This window comes from Athene noctua, chromosome Z, assembly GCF_965140245.1.
Source record: "Athene noctua chromosome Z, bAthNoc1.hap1.1, whole genome shotgun sequence".
NCBI lineage: Eukaryota > Metazoa > Chordata > Aves > Strigiformes > Strigidae > Athene > Athene noctua.
The window spans coordinates 14,759,658-14,787,138 of NC_134077.1; the positions used below are offsets into that span (position 1 = coordinate 14,759,658).

Consider the following 27,481-nt stretch of genomic DNA (forward strand, 5'->3'; position numbering starts at 1 on the left):
AAGTCCTTCTCCTCAGGGCTGTTCTCAATCCACTCATCCCCCAGCCTGTATTTGTTCTTGGGATTGACTTGACCCATGTGCAGGACCTTGCACTTGGCCTTGATGAACTTCATGAGGTTTGCACAGGCCCACCTCTCCAGGTTCCTCTGGTCCCTTCCCTCCAGCAGGTCAACAGCACCACACAGCTTGGTGTCATGAGTGAACTTGCTGAGGGTGCATTAGATCCCACTGTCCATGTCACCAACAAAGCTGTTAAAACAGTGGTGGTCCCTCAGGGGTTGCCCTGAGGAATGCCACTTGTCACCCCTCTCCACTTGGGACATTGAGCTGTTGACCACATCTGAGTGTGACCATCCATCATGAAGGATTGTACTGGTGTTTGCTTATGTCAGAGGCAGGGAAGGAGGTGGAAACATAGCTACAGTAGCTTGCTTCATCTTACATCGACCTTTCTTCACTGCTGAGCACGGGTGGTTTGGAAACAGAGTGTGCTCCCTGCGCAGACTGGTTTGCTGGCCATCTGCCACCTCGGCGTCGCTGGCAGAGCCAAAAGTATCAGCAAACAACTGCATCTTGCATGGACCTCAAAGCAGCGGCACTCCGCACACCGCATTACCAGCGCCTGGGGCCCTGCCTGCGGCCGCGTTCAGCTGCCGCCCCATGGAGAGGAGCTGCGGGCTCTCCACAGGCGGGCTCCCCGCGCACCGCCCGGCACCCCGCGGCTGCGGCAGTGCAGGCAGCCCGGCGGTCTCGTTTCCGTGGTGCCATTTCTTATTGAAGTGCGTGCCCGTTCCCTGCACCTCCTCGCTGCCGTGAGGAGGGACAGCGGGGCTCCGGGGAGCGCTTAGCCCCAGCTTCCCGCGGCCCGCGGGCAGAGGCCCCGCGGCGATGGCTGTTCCAGCCGACAACACGGGGGAGACGCAGCTTCCAGACACCGGCGGGCCCCGGCCAGTCCCTGGCACGGCGCCGACGCCGAGGGGACCCACCCCCCACCGAGGAGCGAGCGCGTCTCCCGCCTCCCCCCCCGGTCCCGGGTGAATCCCCCCTGCTCCTCGGGCGGGTGTAAAGAGGGAGCCCGGCCCCTCGCCCCGCTCTGCAGCCTGCGCGGCTTCTGCCCCCGTCCCGCCGCGCTGCCCCGCCCCGCCCCGGCGGCAGGAGCCGCAGCCTCGGGGGGCCGCCCCGCCCCCCGCCCCGCGATGGGTACCCTCGGGGCGGGCGGGCGCTGCCGAGCCCGCGCCCGGGTTTCGAGGCGGGCGGGCGCTGTGTGGTTGCTCCTCCCCGGCCGACGCTCCGGCCCGGCGCGGGCGGGCAGTATGCGCAGGCTCGGCCCTTGGCTCAAGATGGCGTCGGCGGATAAACAGAAGCACGAGCACGGGCGGGTGAAGATCGGGCACTACATCCTGGGCGACACGCTCGGCGTCGGCACCTTCGGCAAAGTCAAGGGTGAGCGGCGGGGAGCGGGCCGGCCGCCTGCCCCGCCGAGCGGCGCGGCCTAGCCGGGCTGCGGGGCAGGCGTGCGGCGCTGAGCGGCGCGGTCTTTCCTGGGGCTGCCGCCTGCGGTCACCTCGCGGCGGCCGATCCGCCGGGGCTGCGCGGCCGCCGAGGTCTGGCCGGGGGGACGTGTGGCGGCTTGGGAAGGGGGGGAGTCGGGCGGCCGCGGCCCCAGCCCGGGCTTGGCCCCGCTGCGCCTTCCGGCCGGAGCGCCGCGGCGGGCCGAGCTTCGCCGGGGGCGACGCCGGGAAACCTGAGCTGCGGAGCGCCGCCCGGCCGTCCCCGCCGCGCCGGTGAGTCACCGCGGGCCGACGCGGGCGGAGGGAGAGGGGCGGCGGGGAGCGGGCGCGGCGGCCCCGGAAGGCGTTTCCCGGGCCGTTGGCGGGAGCCGCGGCCGCGGTGGCTGCGGGGCGGGGGCCGCTGGCCGAGCGGGGCGTTGTGGAAGCGGGTGCGCTGCGAACGCCCCGTGCAAAGCGGGTCTGGGGCGGGGGGGCTTCGTCCAGCAGCGGCAAGTAGGGGCTGGCGGAGGAGCGGCTTTCTCCTCGGTATTTACGGTAGTAATTACTGGACGCTAATGATACTGCATGTAACGGAAGGAGGGAGTCTTTAATTCTTGAGCTGCCTTTACGTTATATTTTGCTGCCCAGGTATTAACATTTGATGTCCTTATAAGGACGGCAAGATTTCTGCCTGTACAGAGAAATAAGCATAAAAAGATGATTCTGGGATTACTGAATTAGCTGGCAAGATCTAGTTGACACGACGTGACGGATGCATGATATGGAAAGATTTTGTTAGACCGAGTTGACCAGTGGTCATCAAAGTTTTTTTCAGCTCAGACTGTAAATTTCCCAGTAGGGGTGCGGGTGCCATGCTGTAAATTTGAAGCTTAGTAGATATAAAATAGAAATTAAAATTTTCCTTGATGCTGTCCACCACTGGTGGAAAAAACTGTGCATTAGTTAACGTTGTTCCTGCTGTGTTGTTTGCAAGAATCGTTCAAATAGTGGGGTTTGCAAATTGAAAACATCCTTCCACAGTGAGTTAGGCTAGAGCCAGGTTCTGTTCTTCGTAAGGCTTTTTTATGGTTGACCTAATGGATTGCTCATGATTATAACCCGTAAAAAACCCAGTTTATCCTGTTGTATTTAATGTGCTAGCTGACTTTTTACACGGTACCTTTTTTCAGGGTGGATGTTCCTATTGTATGTTCTCTGCACAAGCTCTTTCAACTGTTGCCATGTTCTGAAGAAATTACGAATGTGTGGAAAATAGGAGTATATATGTTTCTCAAGAACATTTGGGAAAGCAGCAGAAAATATTTTGAGAGTAGAGCCCTTGGAGTGTGCTTTTTTTCAAGGCAGGCTTATGAAGTGACACCGCCACCCCCAACCTCTTGGGAGCAGTGACCCCCAACTGGCAGCTGGAGTACCTTTCCTTGGGAACTTAGCACCTCCTTAAATAGAGAGAAGATGAGATAAGGCAGAAGGCAGGCATCAGGTTCTCTTTCCTCATGGAGGGAGGGACTACATGGTTAAGGGGAGGAGTCAAAGGTGTTATTTCTTTTTTCCCAGTTGAAGTGCTAAGGCTTGGACAACAAGACCAAGCTAGAGTTGACCTATAGAAGAATCCTGTATATTTTATAACTGATAACCATTGTGCTAGTAGGTATTGTACTAAGTTATAACAACCCACCTATGCTGATGTAAAAAGTGCTAAAGCATAGAGATACTTGAAGCCTGAACAACAGGCCCCAAGGCGAAGCTGCTAACTTAGCATGTAATCATTAACAAAATATGTAAATTTGCTAGTGAAAGATGCAGCTTAGACAGTCAGTGGTGAGGAGAGAATGTCTCCAACTTCCCTTGCTTAGCCTTGTTCAAGGCTGAGAACCCAAGTATCTGGCCTTGTTAGAAACTCCTTGGTTTCCCCCCCCGAGCCCTGGCCAGGCTTTGGGTGGAATCCAACAGGAGAATGAAACCAGAAATTTTCTGCTCAAAACAAAGGTGCCAGCTCTTCTGGCCTGTCGATCTCTGGTATATAAGGCTGGACCCGCTCACAGCGACTTTGGCAGCCTCAGCTACGGGTGGACGCCCTGCGTAGGATTTCCCCCTTGCCGGGACAGGCTCTGCAAACCCTCGCTGTAACCGGGGCTGCCCAGCCACTGCGGGGCTGGGTGATGGTAATACATGCAAGTGGTGATGGATCTTTCTTAATCTCCATTCTCTCTCTCTTGTAGTAATGACCCTATATTTTCCTGTTTGCTGCTTTAAGTACACTATTCTGTTTTTTCTTACTGCATGCTTTCTGTATTACACTGTTACATTACTTGGTTATCACTAGTAAAATATGCCTACTCTTTTCACTCTGATGTCTGGGTTTAATTGGTATCCTTAATCAGCAGAACACCAGTTCACTGCACAGAAGTAAGGTTGGCATATCCATAAATGCTCTAATATGCTCATAAATTTTATAGAACGCTGTTGCACTGCTTATTCTTCTACTACTCTTCTTATTTGTATTGACAGAAACATGTCTGAAGTTGAAACCTTGAAAGATGGTCAATTTGTGGAGCTACTGTTACAAGTTTACTATATTATTGAATGTCACTACTGTTTTTACTTAATGAAAGAGAATTAGTTTGAAACAATTAAAGAATAGTCACTTTTAATATTGCTCTATTTCCATAATATCCCCCTGTCTGCCTTATTTGATGAATGTTAGATGTTCTTTTAGGCTGCTTTGTAATTATTGTGTGAAGAGTACACATAAGCGGGTATGAATGGTTTTTTTTGTTAAGGATGAGGGAGAAATCACCTTGTGGTGAAATGCAGCATCATTCTGCATCCTGAATGGCTTCCTTAAGTGGCTTGGGAATTTATTTAGGATCTGAAAGCAAGTATTAGTGTTAGTGGCGTGATGCTCTGTTTTCAAGTTTTGTTTTTTTTTTTCCTTGTCCCTAAATGTACTGTGTTAGTTTTGTCTTGCGTTAGCTGTACTTCTGTACTTAAAAGGACATATTTTATCTATAATGCACTGGTTTTCCTCCTATCACACATTTTCTTCACTTAATACTAGATCTCTGTTTATTGTCAATTGATGAAACCATATCGGAGTCACCAGAGAAGGAAAATGATGAGGATTACAGGAAAACAAAATGGAAGAACTGTAGCAAATGTGTTAATTTTAAAAATTCAGTTAGGGGGTTTTGTTGAGCTTTAATTGTAAGGGTGGTGGCAGCCTGCAAAGATTGAACTGTAAAACCAGTGCTTTACTTAACTGCTGTTAAGTAAATTCACCTCTCAGGTGAATTCACCCTGCTGCTTATCCTTTTACCCTCACAAATAACTGTTATTGATGTGACGTTTTTCCAGTTTAACTGTTCATCTGGCTGTACCAGCCTGAATTAACCACTGACTGACTCAGTTCACTTGATGGACAGAAATGAAAAGCTGTGGGGTAGAAGACTACTGAACATAAATCCATTATGAGACATGTTCGTTCTTCAGCGTTCATAAAAGGAAGAGTAGTCAGGCTTCCAGTTACAAATACATAGTAACGGTGCCACTCTAGAACTAGGTTAAAAACTCTGGTCTATATAGACTGAAAAACTAATGTAAATATGTGATCTTGGTCAAGGCAAAGATAAGAGTCCTGGAAATGGACAGTGAAGATCAGTTTGCTGTCTAATGCTGTGTACCAATATGCCTTTGCACAGTATTAACTCATGGGATTTTTTGTTAGTGAAAAAGTTTGTTCAGCTCACAGTTTTAAATACCTTCCTCTGAGCCTCAGATTGGCTTTTTGGCCTATTGCAGGAATGTTTTGTTAAATCCATCATATGCTCGTTCTGCTTTTTTTTTTCTACAAACTTCATGACTGGGACCTGTATTTCATAAGAATGTTGTGTTTACTCTGGATGGCTTTGTAATCAGTTCTCTTTTCCAGTTGAAGAGCTGCTGAACTGTGTTTAGATGCTGTTGTTCCTGCATTTCAACAGCTAGAAGAAACTGCTGCTTTGAGACCCTGTCACTGTTTTGTAAATCTTGGTGCTAGGCACAGCCATAGTGAAGTTTGAAGGCAGTTGGTATTATCAGAGAATGAAGAAATATAGGGAAATACTAAGTCTGTAAAGTGAAATTCTTTATCTAGTGATTCTTTTGAAGGACGGATGGCTGGTTAAAGATTAGGGAGACTAACATAAATATGTGTTGATTACTTCTAATTTGTGACCCTTCCCTTATATTACCTCTTGACATTTTAAATTTTACCTTTAAAACATAGTTTTTGTAAAAATAGCACTGGCTTGCTTACTTTTCTACATGATGATATCTGAGGTCTTGCTTTCAGTTCTGTCTTGTTACTGACTACTTTTGAGTTTGGCATAGTCTGTTACCAGTTAGTGCCTGCTGTTTTACTGATAACGGATACCTTGAACCATAGCCAAGAAGAGTTTTATTGCATGAAGTAGGTGTTTATTGGAAACTTGTATTTTAAGATGATAACAAATCTAGGTTTTTAAATGGAATTTTAAAAGGCAGGCAAATATTACTGAAGAAGACATTGAATCAGTTTGAAATATCTTAAGTGAACAAGCCTTTTGGGATCTTTTTGCACCTGCACAAAAAACACAGTATGTTTTTATTACAATAATTTATTCAGAGTGGGCAAACAGAGTTGAAGCAGAAAATCTTGTTTTCTCACAGTCAGTGACTTAAATGAAGGTTTGTGGCGCACAGTCTTGAAGGCTGTGACAGCTACAATTGGTTTCAGTCAACTTCAATTGTTACTGTTTAATTACTTTGAATGAAAAATGTGTTTTGAAAAACTCCTTTATGTGCCTTGCCTATTGAACATTGATTGTTGTAGCTAATAAATTGCATTCTATTGTTTTTCTGAGTTCTAATGAAATTCCAGTTTTCGTTTGAGGAATCAAAACAAATCGGCTGATAAAGGAGACTAACACAGTGCATGTCAGAACTGGATATTTATACACTAAGCTGTAGAACTGTTCAAATATATACGTTTGTACTTTGTAAAGCAAAGGAAGATGCAAATTCACATGTCTGATTTTTGGTTAGTTTCTAAGAAGCTCTTTCTTAATAGACAAAATGTTAAATTTTAACTTACTAAAATCAGGTTTTTAAATACTGGCTTCAGTTCACATTATTGATAGGCAAAGACTTTGTAATTCAAATGAAATAGTTGCTTTTCTACAGAATAATGAATCATTAACATAAAACATTAAAGTTTGAACATAGGTGATATAATTTTGGGGATTCCTTTAAAACTTCAAGCACATTTGAACTGGAAAAAAAAGGGGTTGTGACTGCTTTAATTCTAGATCTGATCGAAGACAATTCATATAAGTGACATGATTTTACACTTTTAGGTACTCACTTGCCAATGTTTTGTTGTCTGTATAGAGCTTGTGATAGATATGGGCTTTGTCCTGTGTTCCTCAGCAGTGCAAATGTGCCTGTCTAGTGTTTGGGTTATTGATGCCATTTTTAGGTAATGACTCCTCTGAATGAGGGGATGTTTTTTTCAGAGCGTTCCTGTATTCACAGGTACAAAAGGCATCTCACCACTGCATTGTGATGGTTCAGGGTTTTGAGTAACCCACTACTTATGTAAATTCCTGTAGGAAAGTAACTAAACTGCTTCATTTTACACAATTGGCTATCTTTGGTGTAAGAATAATAACTCAGATGGTTATCATTACCTTTGTCTCTGCTAAGAATTTCTTCCCACTTCCATTAGCTCAATATAGAGGCAAAAGGCAGCAGGGAAAACCTTGTATTGGGAATGAGATTTACAGATTGATAAGTGTTTGCTAGTTCTCTCCAAATTAGCTGTTGAATGCAGAAAGATTTTTGTGGATGACTGCTGTTTATCACAGCTTCCCATGGATATGTTTAAATAAAGCTTGAAGCCTGGAGCTTAATTAAATTCTCAAGTGAGGACAAGCACCCAGATGAGTAATGTGTTCAGCATAGGTCTGTTAGCAGCATCCATTGAAGTGGACAAGGATGAACCATGTAGGTGTCCCTGGGATCTGACTTACCTTCAGCAGGTAGGAATGAGGTGGCAAATGAAAGTGGTGTAGTTAAAAATCACAGCCTGCAGAAACCAGGGCAGATAGCGAAGCCTTCTAGTGGAAGAGATGCTTAACTTTTCTTGTTTATCTGTGATCCAACATTGAGTTTAAGAAAAATATTCTTAAGAACTTTGTGGCTACTACTGCTATCACTTGCAAAATTAAGGACTTTTAGAGGAGTAACTGTTTAGAAAGTATTTTACATTTTTTGAGTCTCTCTGTTGAAAGAAAATTTAAACTCTCAAGAAGTAGGAAAAACACTGAGGAATGTATGAAGCTGCATGTTTACATTGCTTCTCATAGTTCCTACTGGAATTTGTGCATTTCCTGGAGCTTTTGCCACTTATTTTGTATAATAAAGCTCTGGTGTTTACTGCACAGACTGTGGAGCTTGTATAGGGTCAAACTGCACCAAGGACAGATAAAGAACTGGTTTTCAAGTAAACTGATCTGATGCTCTTAGTGGTAATTCAGAGTAATTGCCGAAACAGGCTTCTTGAGGGAAGGGTAGCAGTCATTTCTTTAGTAAGAGCAATCCTTGCAGATAAAGTAGAAGACCTGCAGTAAAACAACATGTCCGAGTGGGTTACCAACAGAGCCAAAAGATTGGAGTGACTTACACAGGGAGAGAAAATGGTCTGCTTAATTAGCAAGGATGGCAGTGTTTTGGGATGTGTTTTACTTGCAGTAGTGCAAAAATGTCCTCAGGCTGCAAGACAAAATTTTGAGTTAGGCTTAAGGTTTTTCTTACATACCCTGTTCATATTCTAATGATAGAATTGTGGGAGAAATTGCAGTATGTCAGAAGAAATGGCATGCCATCTGGTTTTCAACGTCCCCAAAGATGATGGATATATATGTGGAATGCTAACATCTTAGCTTGTATTTCTGGGCTACAGTTGAAACGGGCAAATTAATAACTTGATGGAGCAATTGAAAATCCTGACTAAATACTTCCTTGTTCCTTGCAGTTGGGAAACATGAGTTAACTGGGCATAAAGTTGCAGTGAAGATCCTGAATCGACAGAAGATTCGCAGTCTTGATGTTGTAGGAAAAATCCGCAGAGAGATTCAGAACCTCAAACTCTTCAGGCATCCTCATATAATTAAGCTGTAAGTTTTGTCTGCTATAATCAAACATACCTCTTTTTGCTGTCACTGAATGGAAGCATGTTTAAAGGGCAGTACTAGTGGTGTCTTGTCAGGAAAGTAACCAGCTGTCAAGTATGCACCATTTTTAGTGTCCTCTGTAATGGATGTGCACAAAACAGATCTTCTGCAGGCCAGAGAGCTTCCATTAGGTCTTTGCTTACAAATTCTTTGGACAGGTGTATAAAAGGTAATGGCATGATAGAAACTTACAGTAGCACCCACCTCTGGTTTTAGTTGCTCCTTCAGTTTTTTTTTTTTTTTTTCTAGTTGTATTGGGAAAATGAGTTATTAACAGCAAGACTGTAAAGGGCATCTCTTTAGTAAGTTTATTGTGTTTTCTTACACAATATACACAAAATATACAATATATAAATATATACACAATATACACAAAATATGTTTTTATTGATGTCCTGGTCAGTGATCTGTGGCTTTCTGTTGTAGATGGTGCTCTGAGATTTTTCTGAATTACAGCTGTGCAGTTTGCTAAATTGGTTGGTATTTCAGAATTCTTCAATATAGCTGCTACCACTTTGTCTGAATGTGGTATTTACAGTGGGTCTGTTTACATCTGTTAGTTGCCTAATAGTTCATCAGTGGAGTTCAGGGTACAATTATATATGTCCCAGAGTAGACCCCTCATGTCTGGTCTCAGGAAATAATTTATAAGTGCCATTGATTTTTTTCTTTTTTCTTAACTTTAATTTCCTGTAAAGATAACCTGCATCTCCGTAGTGTGGGTGGTTTTCACTGTCTTAATCATGGTGTTGGTGTTAGTTTTGGGTTTTTTTTTTTTTTTGTTGGCAGAGTCTTGGCTTAAGACCCCACTGCCACTGACAGATGCTATCCCTATACACTCCCTTTAATTTGGCAACAGGTCTTACACTGATGCTAAATTGCATTGTGTAAGATCAACTCATTGACTTTTTCAGTGGGTTAGTTTTCAGAAGACTATTGAGCTGATTTGGCTGCAGAATTGCTAGTGCTGCCAGTTAGAGTTCATGAATGAGTCCAAAGGACATACCTGTAGCCAAAACAAAATAGGAAGTGTCAGTGTACCAGCTGAGATAAGGCAGTGGAACAGGAACATGTGCTTTTGGTGGTCTTACCTGTCATTTGAAACCTGTTAACAGTTTTTTTCCTTGGGGAATTACAAGGGAGATGTTTTTTCTCCTGCATGTGGAGAGAAGGGACAAGATGTAAGAGATGATGGAAACATTGACTGATCCTCAGCTTTTCATTTGGTCAGCTTGCATTTCTAAAGCAGAAGGATTGTTAGCCTATACGTAAATAGTGTTTGAGATGTAATTGATACTGTTGTGCAGGTAGACTTGCTGGTAACTTAGGCTCCTGCTGCTTGTGCTGTTAGGAACTAGATTGGGGAACTGTTAGATAGGAGCTTAAGGTATTTGGATCAGCTTAATATTACAAACTAGACTGACTAATTTAGAACATTGCTGTGCTTTAGAAAATTTTCACACACAACTTTAAGCAGTATGTATTGCAAGCCTGTTGCAATAAGATTTTCTTTCTATACCATGCTTTAAATAAAAACCTTTGGAGCATCTCCTCTTGCAGTTTTTGACCTCTAGCAATAGAATGCATCTTACTTTCCTACATAAAATTGCTTCTTTTTGCATTCCAGTCATCTGTGCTGTGTGGTTTGATAACCTTACTTACATTTTAGATGTGTAACTATTCCACAATTCCGTTTTCACAACAAGAAAAATGACCTGACTGTAGAGAAGCATGTCTGTCACTTCGGCATTAAAAGGATTAAAATACTATTTCTGTTGTAGTGTCTTAACCATGTCTTCAGAATATTGTTAATGTTTAAGTACCTGATGTACTTTCAGCCAAGGTGTTGGCGAGAAAGTTGGTAAAGATAAAGCATCTTGGACTATTAAGATTTTTAGGTAAAACTAACTTTGAAGATCTCTTGTTGGTAACTGCCTCATAAAGCTCTTAAGACTATTGTAGTGTTGCACAATACGAAGCTGTTAAAATAGATACAAACACATATATGTGCACACGCACATTCATCTGGGTAGCCTGAACTCATTGCTGTCTATGTAGTTCAAGAATAACTTGTCTCACTTAACTGAAGCACGTCTGTTTTCCCCCTTGTCTTGGAATCAGTATTTTGAAGAACATTGCAGTTCTGTAGTATATCTGTGAATTCAGTTATTTATAACAATTCGGGTGTTTGCATGCTTAAGTGTAGTACGTAGAAATACTCATTTTCATTTAATTGCTACCTCAATATAATACATGTCTTCTCAATATGATACCTGAATTTTGGCTGAAGAGTTATCAGTGTTCATTTTCTTGTTCCATTAAAAATCAATCACTTCTGACTGTGGTAAGGTGAAAAAATTAAACAAATTAAGGGTAAGGATATTTAGAACAGAATTAAATTATCTTAAATGGGGAGCTCGGCCATAAACTAGTTATTTCAGAACTTCAAAGTTTTGGGGTTTTGTTGAAACTTAATTGAAGTAGGATGATAAAAATATGAGTTTTGATACTATTAAATAGTAATGATAAATTAGGTCTCTTTGTAAAAGATTATATTAATGATTATTAAGAGCAATCTTTGCTTGTCTTGATGTACACTTTTTTAATGGCAAGTCAGGTTTTTTGCATGTTAAGGTTGTAAAGTGTGTATTTTTGAGACACTAACATAAAGTCCTTTTGAGTTCCTTCCTCACTGCAGCAAGCTGTCTGGGGGGTAGCACTATATATAAATGGTTTCATAGAAATTGTTTGGGCGAAGCTTAGCCCTCTGAAAGTACGAAGACTGATATTCCTGGTGGGAAATGTAAATTTCCTGGTAGTCTTGGCAATGAGGCATCACATAGTGAAAAGAGAGGATCTGAAAAATACTATCATTACAATAGCTGTAAGCTGGCTGAAACATCTTTTTAAGTATACTTTTATCTGACTCTTTGCACAATTTTGGTTTTATCTAAATGTAACTAGCTTCTTTTACTGAGTGTGTAGACTAACAGATACCTTCTCTTATCAGGTACCAGGTCATCAGTACACCAACTGACATTTTCATGGTGATGGAATATGTTTCAGGAGGAGAACTGTTTGATTATATCTGTAAAAATGGAAGGGTAAGAAGTAGTCCAACTCTACAAATCAGTGACTTGCATTCTGTTACTGCTTTTGCATCATCCCTATGTGATGCAACTCTGGGGGGACAAACAGGTTCTTTTTGGGATTCCTTGATGGAATAATATAATTAAAGCTTTAGTTTCTTAACAGGCTATTATGATTAGTGTAGCACAGAATTTATGATTACAGTGGCACAGGGTTTCTACAAGCAGAATCAATGTAGTATACATAATACAGAATTTGTAATACAACTTAACTTATGATTTCTAATCACCTAGACCCTCTGCAGATTGGGTCAGATCTTAATATATGGTTTGCCGTATCAGTATAGCAATCACAGTCTAGACTCAAAAAATCGTATGAAAGAATACAAGTCCTTCAGTCCTTAGAGGAAGGAGGGGATGGGGGAGGCATTCCAGGCCACTGGGGGGTCACAAGTCTCACTGCCCAGCAGCAGTTCTGGTCTGGGTTTTGCTGTTTAGCACTTATAACTGATTTTATGGAGAGTGCTCTGGGTGCAGTTACACTGCCCTGTTCTGTGATGGGATCACCGCCACCTGGCTGGCCCAGTGCTTGAGACCTTCAGGGACAGTAAGGAAGGAAGCAATCAGCCTGATGCCCAGGAATCTTGAGGCCAGCAGGGAGGAGAAGACGACTTGGTTCATCTATGTGGTTCACAAGACCTTCAGGAACTAATAATGAGGGAAAGGGCACGGATACATGACTCACTTGGTCACAAAATGGCTGCTTACCTCTTCAGATGGTGTTAGTTATGTTAACCACATTACTGGGGGCTGGGACCAGGGAGTACCAGTCACACCATGTTAAATGAAAGTTTGTTTTTATGTATTCGCATTAATTTTGCTGTTAGCAACTAAAGTATACTTTATTGCTACTATTGTTCTAAAAGTAAAAAGGGTTATATGAACACATTTCAAATGTTTATGTGTGACTTTGTCATAGCATTTTTCCTCTCTACTGATACTGATATATTAATTTACAATTACTGTGTACAAACTGAATGGATATGTATCCAGCTGGAGTGGCTGAAAACTTACTTGTTCAATATAGCCCGTTATATGAAGGCTGTGATTGTGCCCTTATTTCCCTCTTCTACTAGTAGAACAGTTTCTGTGACAGCTCTGAAGGCGCTTTTGACAAGCCATCTAGATAGCCGTGGTACATTTAGTTAAAACAAACTTAGTTACAGCAAACCTTGACGTGGATTAGGGCGAGTTCATAGGAAATGCCCAGCTAAGTCTGCTGTTTGGGGTTAGCTGGTAATAGCATAAATAGCATCTGAAAATCTATAGCTTGTATGCTGCATGTCAGAAGCTTTTGTCAACTTAAATCTTGTGCTGTGCTTAAATGTCAAAGTTAATTGATACTCTAAGTAGACAGAGTTAGTATTTGGGTGCTAATGTTTCTAGTTTCTGAGAATGTAACATCTGCCTAATCAATTTCAAAAGCTTGATTGAGAAATTTCAGTGACTTTGAGTCAGCGGGTATGTTTTGCTCTAGTCATTTTAGACCTGCGGTACAAACAAAATGGTGTAAGCTTTGAAGCTTTCTGCTACAAGTTCTGATAATCTATATAAAGTATCAAAGCTGTAAATGATAACTGCAGGTCATAGGAAAATTTCCTTTAATTCATATAAATGAAAAACAAGTTGACCTTCCGCTGTCTCATAATTGTTTAAAACCTCTGTCTTAGCTTGATGAGAAGGAAAGTAGACGTTTGTTCCAGCAAATCCTTTCTGGCGTGGATTACTGTCACAGACATATGGTAGTACACAGAGATCTGAAGCCTGAAAATGTGCTGCTTGATGCACATATGAATGCCAAGATAGCTGACTTCGGTAAGTGTTACTGTTTTATATTTGATCACATCTTGCTATTTAGATCCTGTTAATTACTACGGGAAAGATTTAATAAAGTGTGTATATTTGAGTATCCTGGTGGTAGGACATAATACAACAACCTGAAGAGCATGAATGTAAAGCAGAATTATGTTATTGCACGTATGTAGGGCTTGTTTTTCTCTCGAACTTGCTTTTCAGGTATTTTTTGTGGGTAGGTCAAATTGTGAACTGATCTGTTCGGTTTTGCCTAATAGTATTGTTTCTGAAATGCTAAATAAACTTAGTTCCTGGTGTTGCCACTTCAGAATGTACTCCTGTTGCCTGTTTCACCATCTGTAAAACGTAGATGCTTAGCTCTCTCAGAGGTACATTGCAAGGGCAGCTCATCATGCATTGCTGTATTAAAATGCACTAGTCCTCTTATTAAACAACTCTTAAATTCATTTTAAAAAAATCTAAAGATGTGATTGAAGAAATGTAATTAAAGCATAAAAGGCAGAATAAGAACCACTGATCTTGCAAACTCCCGTGCTTTTTTCCTATATACGTGCTTAACTAATCAGAAGGCTTAATTATTTTAAACTAGCTGTTTGTGACAACTGCTGAGAAGACCGGCAGCTAGTTTTTGGAACTAGCTGAACCAGAAAAGCTCACCATATTAGCATAATAAGGTATTCATACTGCTATGTCATCATGATAGATCTCTTGTAGATATAGTAGATAATACCTGCCCTTGTAAAGCACTTTGAAGTCTCCTATGAAAGCTGCTATGTAATGCTGAGTATTCTAAGTATATTTTAAAAGTATGGTGTTCACGTATATGGGCACCGAGAATCATCTTCATTTCTTACGTATAGAAAATGCTTTGGGTGAAATGGCTTAGGTGGTGAAGAAATAAAAGTACAGTAACTTGTAAAAATATCTTCCTGTAACGTAAGTATCAGCAAAGCCGTAGCACTAAGTTAATCATGACTAGTGTATTAAACAAGAGCTTAATAAAAGCTTTTGTGTACTAAAATACAAAAGCTAGCCAATCTTTACTCTTTCATCTCCCCCTGCACCCCAGTAAAGAGGCATCATTCCTTCTTGGAGACTGAGTTCTCTGGCTTATGGTAGTCTTGATCATGCAGCCTCCATTGAAGAAACTAGAAGGTATTTTTGGCTATTCTAGAAGTGGTAGTTCTTTACTGATACTAGACTATACTGAGGTCTGGTGAATGAATAAATACAGCTGAGTTGTAAATTTCACTTTATTTACTAACAGATTATCTAAAATCAAACTACTGAACTCCAGTGATTCATGAACCAGCTGCATACTGTTAGTGCCTATATTGTGGTGAAGTCATGTGTACCCCTCAGTTTCCTTATTCTATAGAACCTGTTACAGAATTTTAGGCAGCTCTGTGGTAGCACCTTCCTCTTTGGCATTTAGAAGCAAATGTGCTTTTAAAACTTTCTTGTTAATAACCAAAATCCTAACTTGCTATGCTGCTCCATCTCCCTTAGAGCAACTTTGTTCTGTCATGCCTGTGTCATCCAAATTTGAGTGATTTTTGTCTTGGAATTAATGTTCTCAAATATTTATAGGTTGTGTGCTATAATGGATTGATTTTATTCAGATTTCTGGTAAACTAAATGGAGGATTGTGTGACATGCTCATATAAAAATTTTGGTAATTCTAAACAGTGTAACTTCTTTACTGAGGTAAATTTTTAAATTTTCTAATTTGAATTACTAGTGACTTGTTCTAGATGGTATATGCAGTGTGAAATCATATTACTCTGTGAATTTTTATTAGTTGCTCTTGCACACTTTCAGGTCTATCAAATATGATGTCAGATGGAGAATTTTTAAGAACAAGCTGTGGTTCCCCTAACTATGCTGCACCAGAAGTAATTTCAGGAAGGTAGTTTCTTTTATATTGGATACATATGTGCATGTACTTCGGTCATTTTGCAGCTTGATTTTGAAGGCTACAAAACTGGTTCAGCTGGCAGGCTTGATGCTGAGAAACCGTGGGCTGAACTTTTCTTGGTAATTTTCTTGGTAATTTTTCATGAGTATTCAAGGCTTCTATGAGCTAGCTTTGAATAATTCCTGTAAAATGGAGGTTATGTCTGATGCTGCAAATCCGGTGTGTACAGTATGCTTGAATTGGTTTAAAAATTTCACTTACAGATCAGATCTTGAAAGTAGACGTACAGATGGAATTACAGGCAAAGTCTACTGTCAAGTTGCTTAGCAGTGAAATACCTGCTGCAGAGTAGATACTCAGTCCAAAGGTATCGGGCTGTTTGGAAATTAATTGCCGATTTCAACCTATATGTTTGAAGTGGCATATCTCAGCTCAGAATAAAATTTATTAATCAAAATAAAAATAATTAGAATCAACCCATTTTTGCCAACAAGAAGCAAGCATATTTACATAAAATTCTGGACTTCTGGAGGCGATGATGTCATCGAAGGTAGTTTTGGCCTCCCCTTGGTTTCTGAAGCGTCTCCTGCACAGGAAGCTGTTGAGATGCTTGAAGAAGTGATAGTCGATGGGCGAGAGGTCTGGTGAGTACGGTGGATGAGGCAGAATTTCATGGCCCAGCTTGTTCAACTGTTGCAGCGTTGAAAGTGCAACATATGGCTCGCCCTGTGTTATCGTGGAGAAGGATTGGACCCTTTCTGTTGACTAGCGCTGGGTGCAGCTGTTGAAGTTTCTGGTGCATTTCATTGATTTGCTGGACGTACTTCGCCGCCGTGATCTATTCAGGAAGCTGTGATGGATTAAACCAGCAGCAGACCACCCAACAGTCAGCATGACCTTTTGGTGCAGATTTGGCTTTGGGAAGTGCTGCGGAGCTTCATCGTGGTCCAACCACTGAGCCGATTGTCACTGGCTATTGTAGAGCATCCATTTCTCATCGCACGTCACAATACAGTCCAGAAACAGGACGTTCTGGTTGCGAAAAAGAAGCGCCGACAACACTTCAGAACGGCGATTTCTGTGATTCTCATTCAATTCATGTGGCACCCATTTGTCGAGCTTCTTCGACTTTCCAATCTGCTTCAGACGCTCAGAAACAGTTGATATGCTTACCCCAAGTTCTTTTTGCAAGTTCTCGAACAGTTGTGTGTGTATCTGCTTGCACCAGAGCCTTCAATTCATCGTCGTCAGTAGCAGAAGGACGTCAGCGATCTTCTTGATCTTCAGAGTCGAAATTGCCACGTTGTAATTTTTGGAACCAAAGTCGCACTGTCTGTTAACACTTCCCTGGCCATATACCTCATTGATGTTTTGAGCAGCTTGCGCTGCATTACGTCCAAGTTTGAACTCGTAGAAGTAGATCTGTCGAAATTGCTGTTTTGACATCTGAACTTCAAAATTTGTCAAAAACGCAGTTTATATTATAATTTAATTATACAGCATGAAAGTTCATAACATGAGCTTTTCAAAAATATATAACAGTACGCCGGTCGAGAAGGTACTGTTCCTGAAACATGTACAATGAAAATCACATTACAGAATGGAAATTAATTTCCTAACAGCCTAATAACTACCCCTTTTGGGACTCAATTGCCAAATGCTACTTTCAGCTACTCACTGTAATATTGCTTCTTGCTCACTGAAGGCCAAATGTCTGTTTTATTCAGGCAGTAGCACAGAATACATAACAAGTTCTGCTATATGGACTTGTCTTAAACTTCTCAGCCTCCCAGATTTGGGGGATAGAGAACTTTGCTAGAACAGTGACAACAATATATAGCTCAGGCTTTCTTGGTAGTAGGTGCAAGTTTCTTTCAGTTTGCCATTGTCTTAAATTGTGTTCGTGGATTATTGTTAGATATTAGAGAGAAAAGCTACATGCTTGTGCCCTGTTACATATTTGGAGGGGAAGGACACTGAAGTTCAAGGGTGGCATAGTATAGAACTGAAATGGTATAGTACTTGCAGATTAGTTGTCCACAGTTCATACACTTTGAATTACTGTGATACAACGTGAGAAAGTAGAGGGAGAAAATCTATTTAAAGACAAATCACTAATAGCTAACTTTTTTCCAGATTATATGCAGGTCCAGAAGTAGATATTTGGAGCAGTGGGGTTATTCTCTATGCTTTGTTATGTGGAACGCTACCATTTGATGATGATCACGTGCCAACCCTCTTTAAGAAGATATGTGATGGCATCTTTTATACTCCTCAGTACCTGAATCCGTCTGTAATTAGTCTTTTGAAGCACATGCTGCAAGTGGATCCAATGAAGAGAGCAACAATCAGAGACATCAGGTGAAATGCTAACTCATGTCTGATCACAGGATGCTGGAACAATAATCTCAGTGCAGATAGGCAGAACAAATAAATCATTCTTACAGCTTGTTCATGTTTTAGACTGAGATGAAAAATTCAACTTCCTGTGGTTTGGCTCTAGATGTGATGGTTCTGATCTCCAGTGACCAATGAGGTATCATCACAGTAAAACAAATTATATACTTTACATAAAGAACTTCTGAGGAACTCTAGGTTTAAGACTGCTGGAGCAAAGCTGTTTACCTGCAGAATGGTTTGCAAAAACTACACTGTATTGACTTATCTGGGCAAAAAACCTGTCTCTGTTAAGAACCTGTATTCTATACTGTAAATGTCTGAGGGGAAGTTATGTTTTTTTAATCTGATAACTACCACTTTTATTGATATTTTTTCAGACTCTGAAAAATCATTTAAGACTGTGAATATTCCACATGCAAGATAGCACTTTATAGTTTCAAAACCCTGGCATGAGTTTGTGTATGAGTGATAATTACAGCATCAAATACTGCTAAGTTAAAGTTGTAGTTACAGATAGCTGTCGTGGGCTCCAGATTGCAAGAGGAGACTCTGAAGAAGCTGATTGCTTTGGCGAGTGTGTAGAGGGTTGAACAAAAAAAAATTGGTTGCTGATAGAGCTGTTCTTCATGTAGCAGCTTAGTTAGGTTTTCCAGTTTCCTTTGTAAGAGACTCTTAAGGACGGAGCTCTGACATACTACTTTAGTGGAAATGCTACTCCTTTTAGGATTGGAAGTTAGAAAGTAGGCAATGTTCATGTTCTTTAGAACAAAAAGTGGAGCATTTATGCCTTGCTGCTGTATTACAATAGGAAGTACTTTATTGCAGAATCAACACACTGAGAACTAAGCATTGGAAAACATGAGTGGATAAGAATGTACCTTAATTCAGTCATAGTAAAGAAGTCTGGAAGAGAATTGGCATGAAGAAGATGTCAGAAAATGTTGGTTACAGAGCATGGGTGGATTTTGAATCCTAAATGGTTCTAGGCATGTCACCTCACAGTTTAAAGGACAAACTGAGTTTAATTGAAGACCTTCATTCTTCTAGGGGAGTGTGTGTTTGCATGCAAGAGGAGAGGCCCAGTGCAATGAATAGTAATAAAATATTCCTCTGAGCTCAGTCATCCAGCTAGGGCTGTGCTTTGTAGCGGTATAGGAAAAGCTTTTTCTGCTTCCAAATTAACTGGTTGCTTCTGATGAAAGTGTATTTGGCCTCAGTACATTACTGCTGAGACATGTTCTCAGGATCACACTGACTAGAGCTTGGCCCATTGTACTGCTTTTGGCTGGTATAGCATTAAATTTCTTCACGGAAGCTTGTATAGGGCTGTGTTTTGGATTTATACTGAAAATAGTGTTGATAACACTCTGATTTAGTTACTGCTCAGCAGTGTTTACATGGTGTGAAGGCCTTTTCTGCTCCTTACACTGCCCTGCCAGTGAGCAGGTTGGAGGTACACAGAAGTTGGGAGGGAACAGAGCTGGGACAACTTGACCCCAACTGATGAAGGATATTCCATACTATATGACACCATGCTCAACAGTACAACTGGGAGGGTGGTTGGTGTGGGTGGGCTGCTGGTCAGGGACTGGCTGGGCATTGGTCAGTTGAGCAGTTGTTTTCATTTGCATTACTTGTCTTTCTCGGGTTTTATTTTAATTTGTTTGGGTTTTTTTTTCTTAAAAAATAATTATTTTCCTTCTAATTATTCAAGTGTTTTTATCTCAACCCACAAGTTTCTCACGTTGACTCTTCTGCCCCTCATCTCACTGGCGAGGAGTGAGCACGTGGCTGTGTGGTGCTTAGTTGCCATCTAGGGTTAAGCCATGACATCTGTGTAACTGCTCTTAAATCTGTAGCAAGTCTTTACATTTTAGCCTAGAATACTTTCAAAAATGGTATCATGCCATACCCTTTGGCTAGTTAAGCAGCTTACTCTAGGAGCACAAAACAAGCTTACTTTTTCCTCTGATTGGGCAGTGTAAGTATTTGATTCCTCTGTATCTTTCCTTTCCCTCTTACAAATGAGTACCAGCCCATGGGTACAATAGGAAAAAGGTATAAATCAACCCTTTAATAGCTTCCCTCAACTTTTTTAAGTCTTAGAGACAGCTGGGGGTGTTCTGAATGAAAAAATGATAAGCAGCATCTTTGGTGTGGGGAGCATGTGACTTCAGCATTCAAAAATCTACCAAAAAATTAATCATCATCATCACTTCTTAATTTTGTTATGTATTGTTATGTGTGTACTTGGAGAGGGATGACTCAAGTGGATAGTATAAGAATTTCAGTTGAAAATATCTCAAAACTAACATAGTGGCAGTAAAAAATATGCCATTTATATAAAAAGCTCGTGAGTTATACAAAGATATTTTTAGAGCTCAGGTAGGTGAAAGACTTAGAGGAAAGAGGATTTTTTTCAGTCCTGCAAAATGTGTACCAGAATCTTGTGATGAATGCATTTATTACTTTCTTTATGTACTGGTTTATTATCTTGTGCTGCACAGAAGGGGACTTGGACTGACAACTGATTTTTTGGTGCAGACTAAAGCTTATTTTTTAAAAGAATTTCATATTAAAAAGCTTTGCTTTACATACATCTACTCAGGGGTTTTTTTATTTTTAAATCTAGGGAACACGAATGGTTTAAGCAGGACCTTCCAAAATACTTGTTTCCTGAAGACCCATCCTATAGCTCTACCATGATTGATGATGAAGCATTAAAAGAAGTGTGCGAGAAGTTTGAATGCACTGAAGAGGAAGTGCTAAGCTGTCTATACAGCCGAAATCATCAGGACCCTTTAGCGGTTGCTTATCACCTCATTATAGATAATAGAAGAATAATGAATGAGGCCAAAGACTTCTACTTGGCTACGAGCCCACCGGATTCTTTTCTTGATGATCACCATCTGTCTCGCCCTCATCCTGAAAGAGTGCCATTCTTAGTAGCTGAAGCACCACGTCCTCGCCATACTCTTGATGAGCTGAATCCACAGAAGTCAAAACACCAAGGTGTAAGAAGAGCTAAGTGGCACTTGGGAATACGGAGTCAGAGTCGACCAAATGATATCATGGCTGAAGTTTGTCGAGCAATTAAACAACTGGATTATGAATGGAAGGTAAAAGAATAAAGGCTCTTTATAGCAGACAACAGTAAATTTTTGTTTGAGCTGAGTAGTTAGGTAGCCTGGAAGTCTGAAACTGTCTGCTGGAAAATAATCTCATATGCCTGTGCTGACTGCTTGTGCTTGTGGTGCAGAAAGAGTTTTGTGGGAGGCTATTCATGCTGACAGGAAAAAAAGTCTTGGTAACATGTCTAACTTTTCTACTGGGGCTGTGGGAATGTTTTCCTGTTGGCTAAAACCCCCTACAACTCCCAACAGGTAAGCCTGAAATCACTTGATAATACCAATGAGCTGAAATGACAAAACCAACAAGCAGTGCTTTTCAAGCAGTTCTAAAAACTAACTCAAATCTCTTGTACTAGGTTGTAAATCCATACTATCTACGTGTTCGAAGGAAGAATCCAGTAACAAGTGCATATTCCAAAATGAGTCTACAGCTGTATCAGGTGGACAGCAGAACATACTTACTGGACTTCCGTAGCATTGATGGTATGTGAAGACTTACATAAATTAATGTAGTTGTATGGGAAATAATACTAAATGCAAACATGTCTTAATTGTTTAGAAGTGAACTAAGTGTTACCCTTTATTAGTTTAAGCCAATCTAGATCTGTATTTAATCTTTCTTTATTCCTTCCTAGTCTAGTGTTCCTGTGATCAGATGGTTAGCTGCTTCATCCTTTTAATAGCATTTTACTATAACAGATCTTGAACTGCTCCATTTGTGTCTGCACCAGCACAAACACCAGCGGTGCAGAAGGGGACAGGGCTGTGAGGTGAGATTTGGCTTAACCTGAACTGTCCCTGGAGCCTCACTCCCAAACCTAAACATTAATTTTGATCTCAAGTAAACATATAAATAACATTTCCTAGTGAAGAGAAAGCTTGGCATCTAAGCATTTAAATTTGACTTGGAACTGTACATTGCTGTACTGGGTCTAGCTGAGATGGAGTTAATTTTCTTCATAGCAGCCTGTATGGTGCTGTGTTTTGGATCTGTGACTTAAGTGTTGGTAACACACCAGTGTTTTAACTGTTGCTTAGCAGTGCTTGCATAGTATCTGGTCTCTTTTTCCTCACTCTGTTTTACCCAATGAGTAGGCCAGGAATTTGCAAGAAGCTGGGAAGGGTTGGGGGCTGGAGAGCAGAGCAGAGCCATGTTGACCAAAGGGATATTCCATGCCATATAATATTATGCTTAGCAAAGGAACTGAGGGGTTGGGGTTTGGGGAAGGTAGCCTTGAGACTGACTGGGCCTAAGTCTACTTTGGATAGGTGGTGAGTGGTTGCCTTTACATAATTCCCCACCCCTTTTTCTTCCCCTTATTAAAATATCTTTATTTCTACACAGCATTGTTCTCACTTCTACATTTCTAGTTTTCTCCCCCATTGCACTGAGGTATTAGCTGTGAGGCAGAGTTGATTCACTACTGCTAGTAGTAGACAAAATTTGAGATAAGAGTTGTATGCTTGCAGTAACTGAAGCCTTGAAAGCACTTGGTCTAACCTGTAAAAAGATATATTTTTATAGAGTGACAGTACAGAGCATACAAATGCTGGTTGGATACCTTCCTGAAAGTGAATGGAGGAGCTAACAGAGACTGGCCACAATGCTTATTTATGGGCACAGTAGACTAAAGCAGGGTTCCCTATAGCCAGTGGTGTAGATGACATGCCTAGGAAAACGTGGTATGAAAATAGGATTTAATGGAGTGTGGCTGGATTAGAGTGTAGGGTGGCTAAGGTTACGTCTGGTGACAGTTTAATCTGATCTGGCTTTGCAGAGCAGTTCTTGACTCTTCCCTTCTGACAATACTGGTCCTTGATTAGATCCAGTGGTACTTGATAAAGGGGACTAATCACTTTCCTGTACCGACCTGCTGCAGCATAGGACAAATGCCATCCCTGTTGGAGGAAGATGACTGCTTAGAGGCGTGCAGCTGGGGGAGGGCAGCCTGCTGCTATCCTGGCTTCAGCTCTTGGGGAATACAACTGAAGGATTTGATGTCTTCCAACAGTGTGGCTGATTTGACTTTCCTTTCTCTCCACCAGTTAATTGTCTATGTTCCTCTTACCAAACTGTAGTTTAAAGTAGCTTTGCTGTGAAGAGGCAGGCAGTCTTTCCTGTGTTCACCAATTCCTCCTGGAAATAACTTTTTTGGTGCCAAGTGAGAGTCAAACTCCTGTTCAGTATTTAAAGTAAGAATAGAGATACTTCAGCAGAACATTACTTCTAAGACAAAAGTTTTTCCTCCTCATAGAGAAGGTAACTTTATCTGCTGCAGCCCAAATGTGCAACATACTAAGGGGGAAAGACTTCCAAAACTGAAAGATGAATTAATACAGGGCTAGCAATTAATGTATCAATTATAATAAAAATACAAAGAACAAATGATAAATAACCAAATATAAAGAAAACAAAAATAGAATTAAAATACATGCTAGCAAAAAGCATCTACAAAATGTTTTAAATATTACTGGACTTAACCTTACAGTGCTGTCCTCGTTTCCAGTAACCTAAATTAGATGCTGAAATTAGTTCATGAAAAATATGGCAAGTGCTGGTCTAAACTAGATGTAAATGTTTCTGGAACACAGTTCAGAGTAGAGGAATAACTTGCATAGGACACTTGCCTTCTGTGTTACTGCTCTGTATAAACTTGTAGTTTGTATTAAGTGTATACAGTTTGCAAAAGCTGTTCATGTATTAATCAAGATTTTAAAAAACAAGATTTAGAGGTATGAGGAGAATATTTTCTGTTCCTATAATTGATCTGATACCGATACCTAATTTTCTTCCTCTCTCCCCTTGCCCCCCAGATGAAATTACTGAAGTGAAGTCTGGGACTGCAACTCCACAGAGATCGGGTTCTGTGAGCAACTATAGATCCTGTCAAAAAGATTCAGATGCTGATGTGCAAGGAAAATCTGCGGATACCTCCCTTACCTCATCAGTGAGCTCTTCACTTGACTCTTCTACAGCTGATTTAACTCCAAGACCAGGGAGTCATACAATAGAATTTTTTGAGATGTGTGCAAATCTTATTAAAATACTTGCACAATAATTTTGAATATGGGCTTATTTCTTTTATAGCAATAAGCATGCCTAAATCATAGTCAGATGCTTCCACTTATAATCAAGTTAAATTAACTAAGGCGCTGAAAAAGCTAGCCACAGAATGCAATTTGCACAGGGATTGAAAATTATTATGGGCAGTTAATGTATATTATTATGAAGCTGGAGTGAATTCTGATTGTCTGCTGTCCAGTACTGTAATACCGGTACAGGAAATCACATGCTGTTGGGGCAGCTTTCATAACATTTTACATTGAGTGCACATTAGACTGCATATAACATTTAAGTTAGACCTTCCTGTTTTTTCACTGATAATACATACATCTGATGCACTATAAGTAAATGTACACTTACTAGTTCAGTGACCTAAGTGTGACTTGTTGGTCATCATCTACAGTTGTGCCTCAGAATTGGTCAGAACTCTCAATACTTTCTAACAGTCATGTGTTTAAAACTGCTGTGTTTCTTCCCCCTTATTTGACAGTAAATGATCAAGAACAGTTTAATGCGTTACAATATATGACTTTTAACAATTGGTAAATTTGATTGAATGATGCAAATTGAACCAGTTGGAAATGCATGTAGGCGCTCTGTAACGCACTGAAGGGTTAAATTCTGTGGAGCTCAGTGGAACAATTCAGTCCACAGCAAGTGGTGAGAGACTTGCTGCTGAGAAGACTTGGGACCCCATGGGCTAAACCAAAATGTTGCTCTGTGAAGAGCTGTCAGCAAGCTCCTGATCTGTGCATATACAGTAGCTTGGTTGCAGCACAGCAGCTCCCCACTGCTAATGTAGGCTGAGAATCCTTTTCCACAGAAACACGTGCATTTAGTTAAGAGCACAGCCCAAGGGCTGTTGCATGCTATTCCAGAATCTGAAATTGACAGGTTTTTAAAAAATGTATGTTAAAACTGATAAAGCTGTTTATCACAGTTAACTTAGCATGTACTATATAGAATTCACTTTGCAATTGAAACTTTATATATAGGTTAGGTTTTCCCAGGCCACCTTTGTAGCAAACTTTGCTATTTAAATTAATTGTGAAATTAAATAGTCAAATTTTTTTCAGTTGAATGTTGAAAACTGGTCATGACAGCTTGAGTGCTAATATTCAAAAAGTTTTCAACAGTAGATTGGAATTACCAGTAATATAAATCCTTCTGCATTTATGGTTTTTGCAATATTTCAGGAAGAAAATTGAACTTTATATGTTAAAATCACTGCTAGTATTGCACAAAAACATTTAATGTCTTGTAAATTGGATATAATTAGCCACGGTTCCATTTTCGTCTATCACTAATAAACAGTAAACTCTGTCATAAAATGTTTAGTTTTGCATTCAAGAATTTATGTACTCTTCAGAATAAGATTGATGATGTACTTGGTTTCAAAGCCTGCTGTCCCAGGGAGAGAGTGGAAAACAAGGCATTACCATGAACAGTGGAACTTGGATTCTTAAAATGGATGGGGATTCTTGCCAATGACTGAGATTTCATTGATGGAAAACTGCTAGCTACAGCTACAAGAACAGTTTAATCCAGGCCAGCTGGCTTCAGTCTAGAAATTCACCTGTTACGAACATGCACAGAATCTGAAGAAACATAAAGCTGCTTTAAGCCCCAGAACTGCTGCAATTGCGTTCTGAACTGGGCAACTGTGTGGTCTGTCTAGTATGTAGGTACAGGTGACAACTTCAGTTCTTTATCCTCCTGTGTCACACACAGTCCCTGTAATGCAAGGTTGTATTACTGTGTATCAGAGGAGATTCTTCTGAGATAAAGCTTTGGTTTAAACTTGTGAGGTTGAGATGTCCAACGTAAGGGACCAGCTGCAAATCTGACTTTTAAGTCCTATTTTTAGTCCTATAAGAATTGGTTCTGATATACTAAATAAATCTGTGTTCATTTCTGTTACCCTTTTATTACAAAATTGTTAACTATTGCATTTGTACAGATACAATGGACGCACAGCTTTTTACTTGTAGTAATTCCTCATCTGGAATTGGTTTGGGGATCACTCTTGCAAACACTGAACTGAATGTTTATAAATGATATCTGCTTCTTGTAATGCTGACCACAAATGCAAGGTGTCAAGGTGCAAATAACTTTCAATTTTTATATACTTTTTTGGCCCTCTTGTGCATTAAGACAACCATAGTTTTTCCTTTGTTTTGGTATCTGGAGGTTAAAGTAAGTTTCTGGCAAATGTACTGTATGTGTAGTTTTTAAATAAAGTCAGCTTTATTGGTATGATAAATAACTTTTGATGGCCAAAAGTTTTCTGATTGAACTGAGATTTTTTATAGGGGATGGGGGGAGAAAGGGGGACCGACAACGTAGTTGAACCCAGAACAGCTGTTGCTTGACTTTCCTATGCTTTCTAGATCTTGCTGTTGAAACTGCTTTCTTCATATTCCTGCTGATCTTGCAGCGCTTTTTTTGGCATTGTGCTAGAATCTGCCAATAACCTGTGAAACAAAACTTCACTAAGAAAGCTGCCAGGGCTCTAAGGAGGCAGTTTATGCAAATACACAAATTGGTCAGTTGAAGTACATTGAATTATCTTGCGTTTGTATTGTAATTTTTCCAAAAACATGGATTAACCTGATTGTCCATGTGCAATATAATTCGCTAGGTAATGGATAAAAATTCATCTTGGTGGTGCAATATTTAGAAGAAACTTTCATGTTTGTCTTGATATGAGTGTTTAATACAAACTTGGAAATAAATTTTATTTTACCGGTTGATTACCATTATAAGATATGAAGTCCTATTCTTTAATGAAGATGTGCCTACTCCTATGTTAATTTCTTTTGACAAAGCTGAATGGCAAAAATGCTTGTTTGTAACTGTATACTTTTTAAACTTTCAGAACTTTAAAACTTAAGTAAACCTGAAATATTGAACCATCTTCTCTGAAACCGTGTGCATGCTATCTTTTGTTATTACAAATGAACAGAGGACTGTTACTTATTGGGCTGCCAGCTATGCTAGCCTGGCCCCTGACTGTTTTCCTGTATAATCAGACAAAGCCAATTTTTATAAAAGTATATATTTTTATTTGGGTTCAATCGGTTTAGGGTGGGAAGCAATAGGCAAAGCAGCGCTGAGTGCATGGAGAGCCACAACTCTGCCACACGCACCCCGAGTTCCGAAAAGCAGCGTTTTTTATACTCTTGTGCCATTGTCTTTAACCAATCTCCTCCCGTCAGATAGTTGTCCTGCTCTTTTCCATTG

The 27,481-nt window shown here is 40.6% G+C and overlaps 1 protein-coding gene across 2 annotated transcripts; it reads left to right on the forward strand.

The window, feature by feature from the left end:
* Window positions 1-1,244: 1,244 nt before the first annotated feature.
* Window positions 1,245-27,165, forward strand: PRKAA1 (protein kinase AMP-activated catalytic subunit alpha 1). Of its 2 annotated transcripts, none has more exons than XM_074931449.1 (9): window positions 1,245-1,443; window positions 8,563-8,704; window positions 11,772-11,907; window positions 13,581-13,725; window positions 15,547-15,634; window positions 17,780-18,004; window positions 20,676-21,162; window positions 21,531-21,657; window positions 23,989-27,165. In XM_074931449.1, exons 1-9 carry the CDS (start codon window positions 1,314-1,316, stop codon window positions 24,231-24,233), a joined length of 1,725 nt encoding a protein of 574 aa, XP_074787550.1. In that variant the 5' UTR covers window positions 1,245-1,313; the 3' UTR covers window positions 24,234-27,165. The 2 variants fall into 2 exon arrangements, with proteins under 2 accessions (XP_074787550.1, XP_074787551.1); XM_074931450.1 differs by having other exon boundaries at window positions 1,246-1,443; window positions 11,772-11,865.
* Window positions 27,166-27,481: the final 316 nt, after the last annotated feature.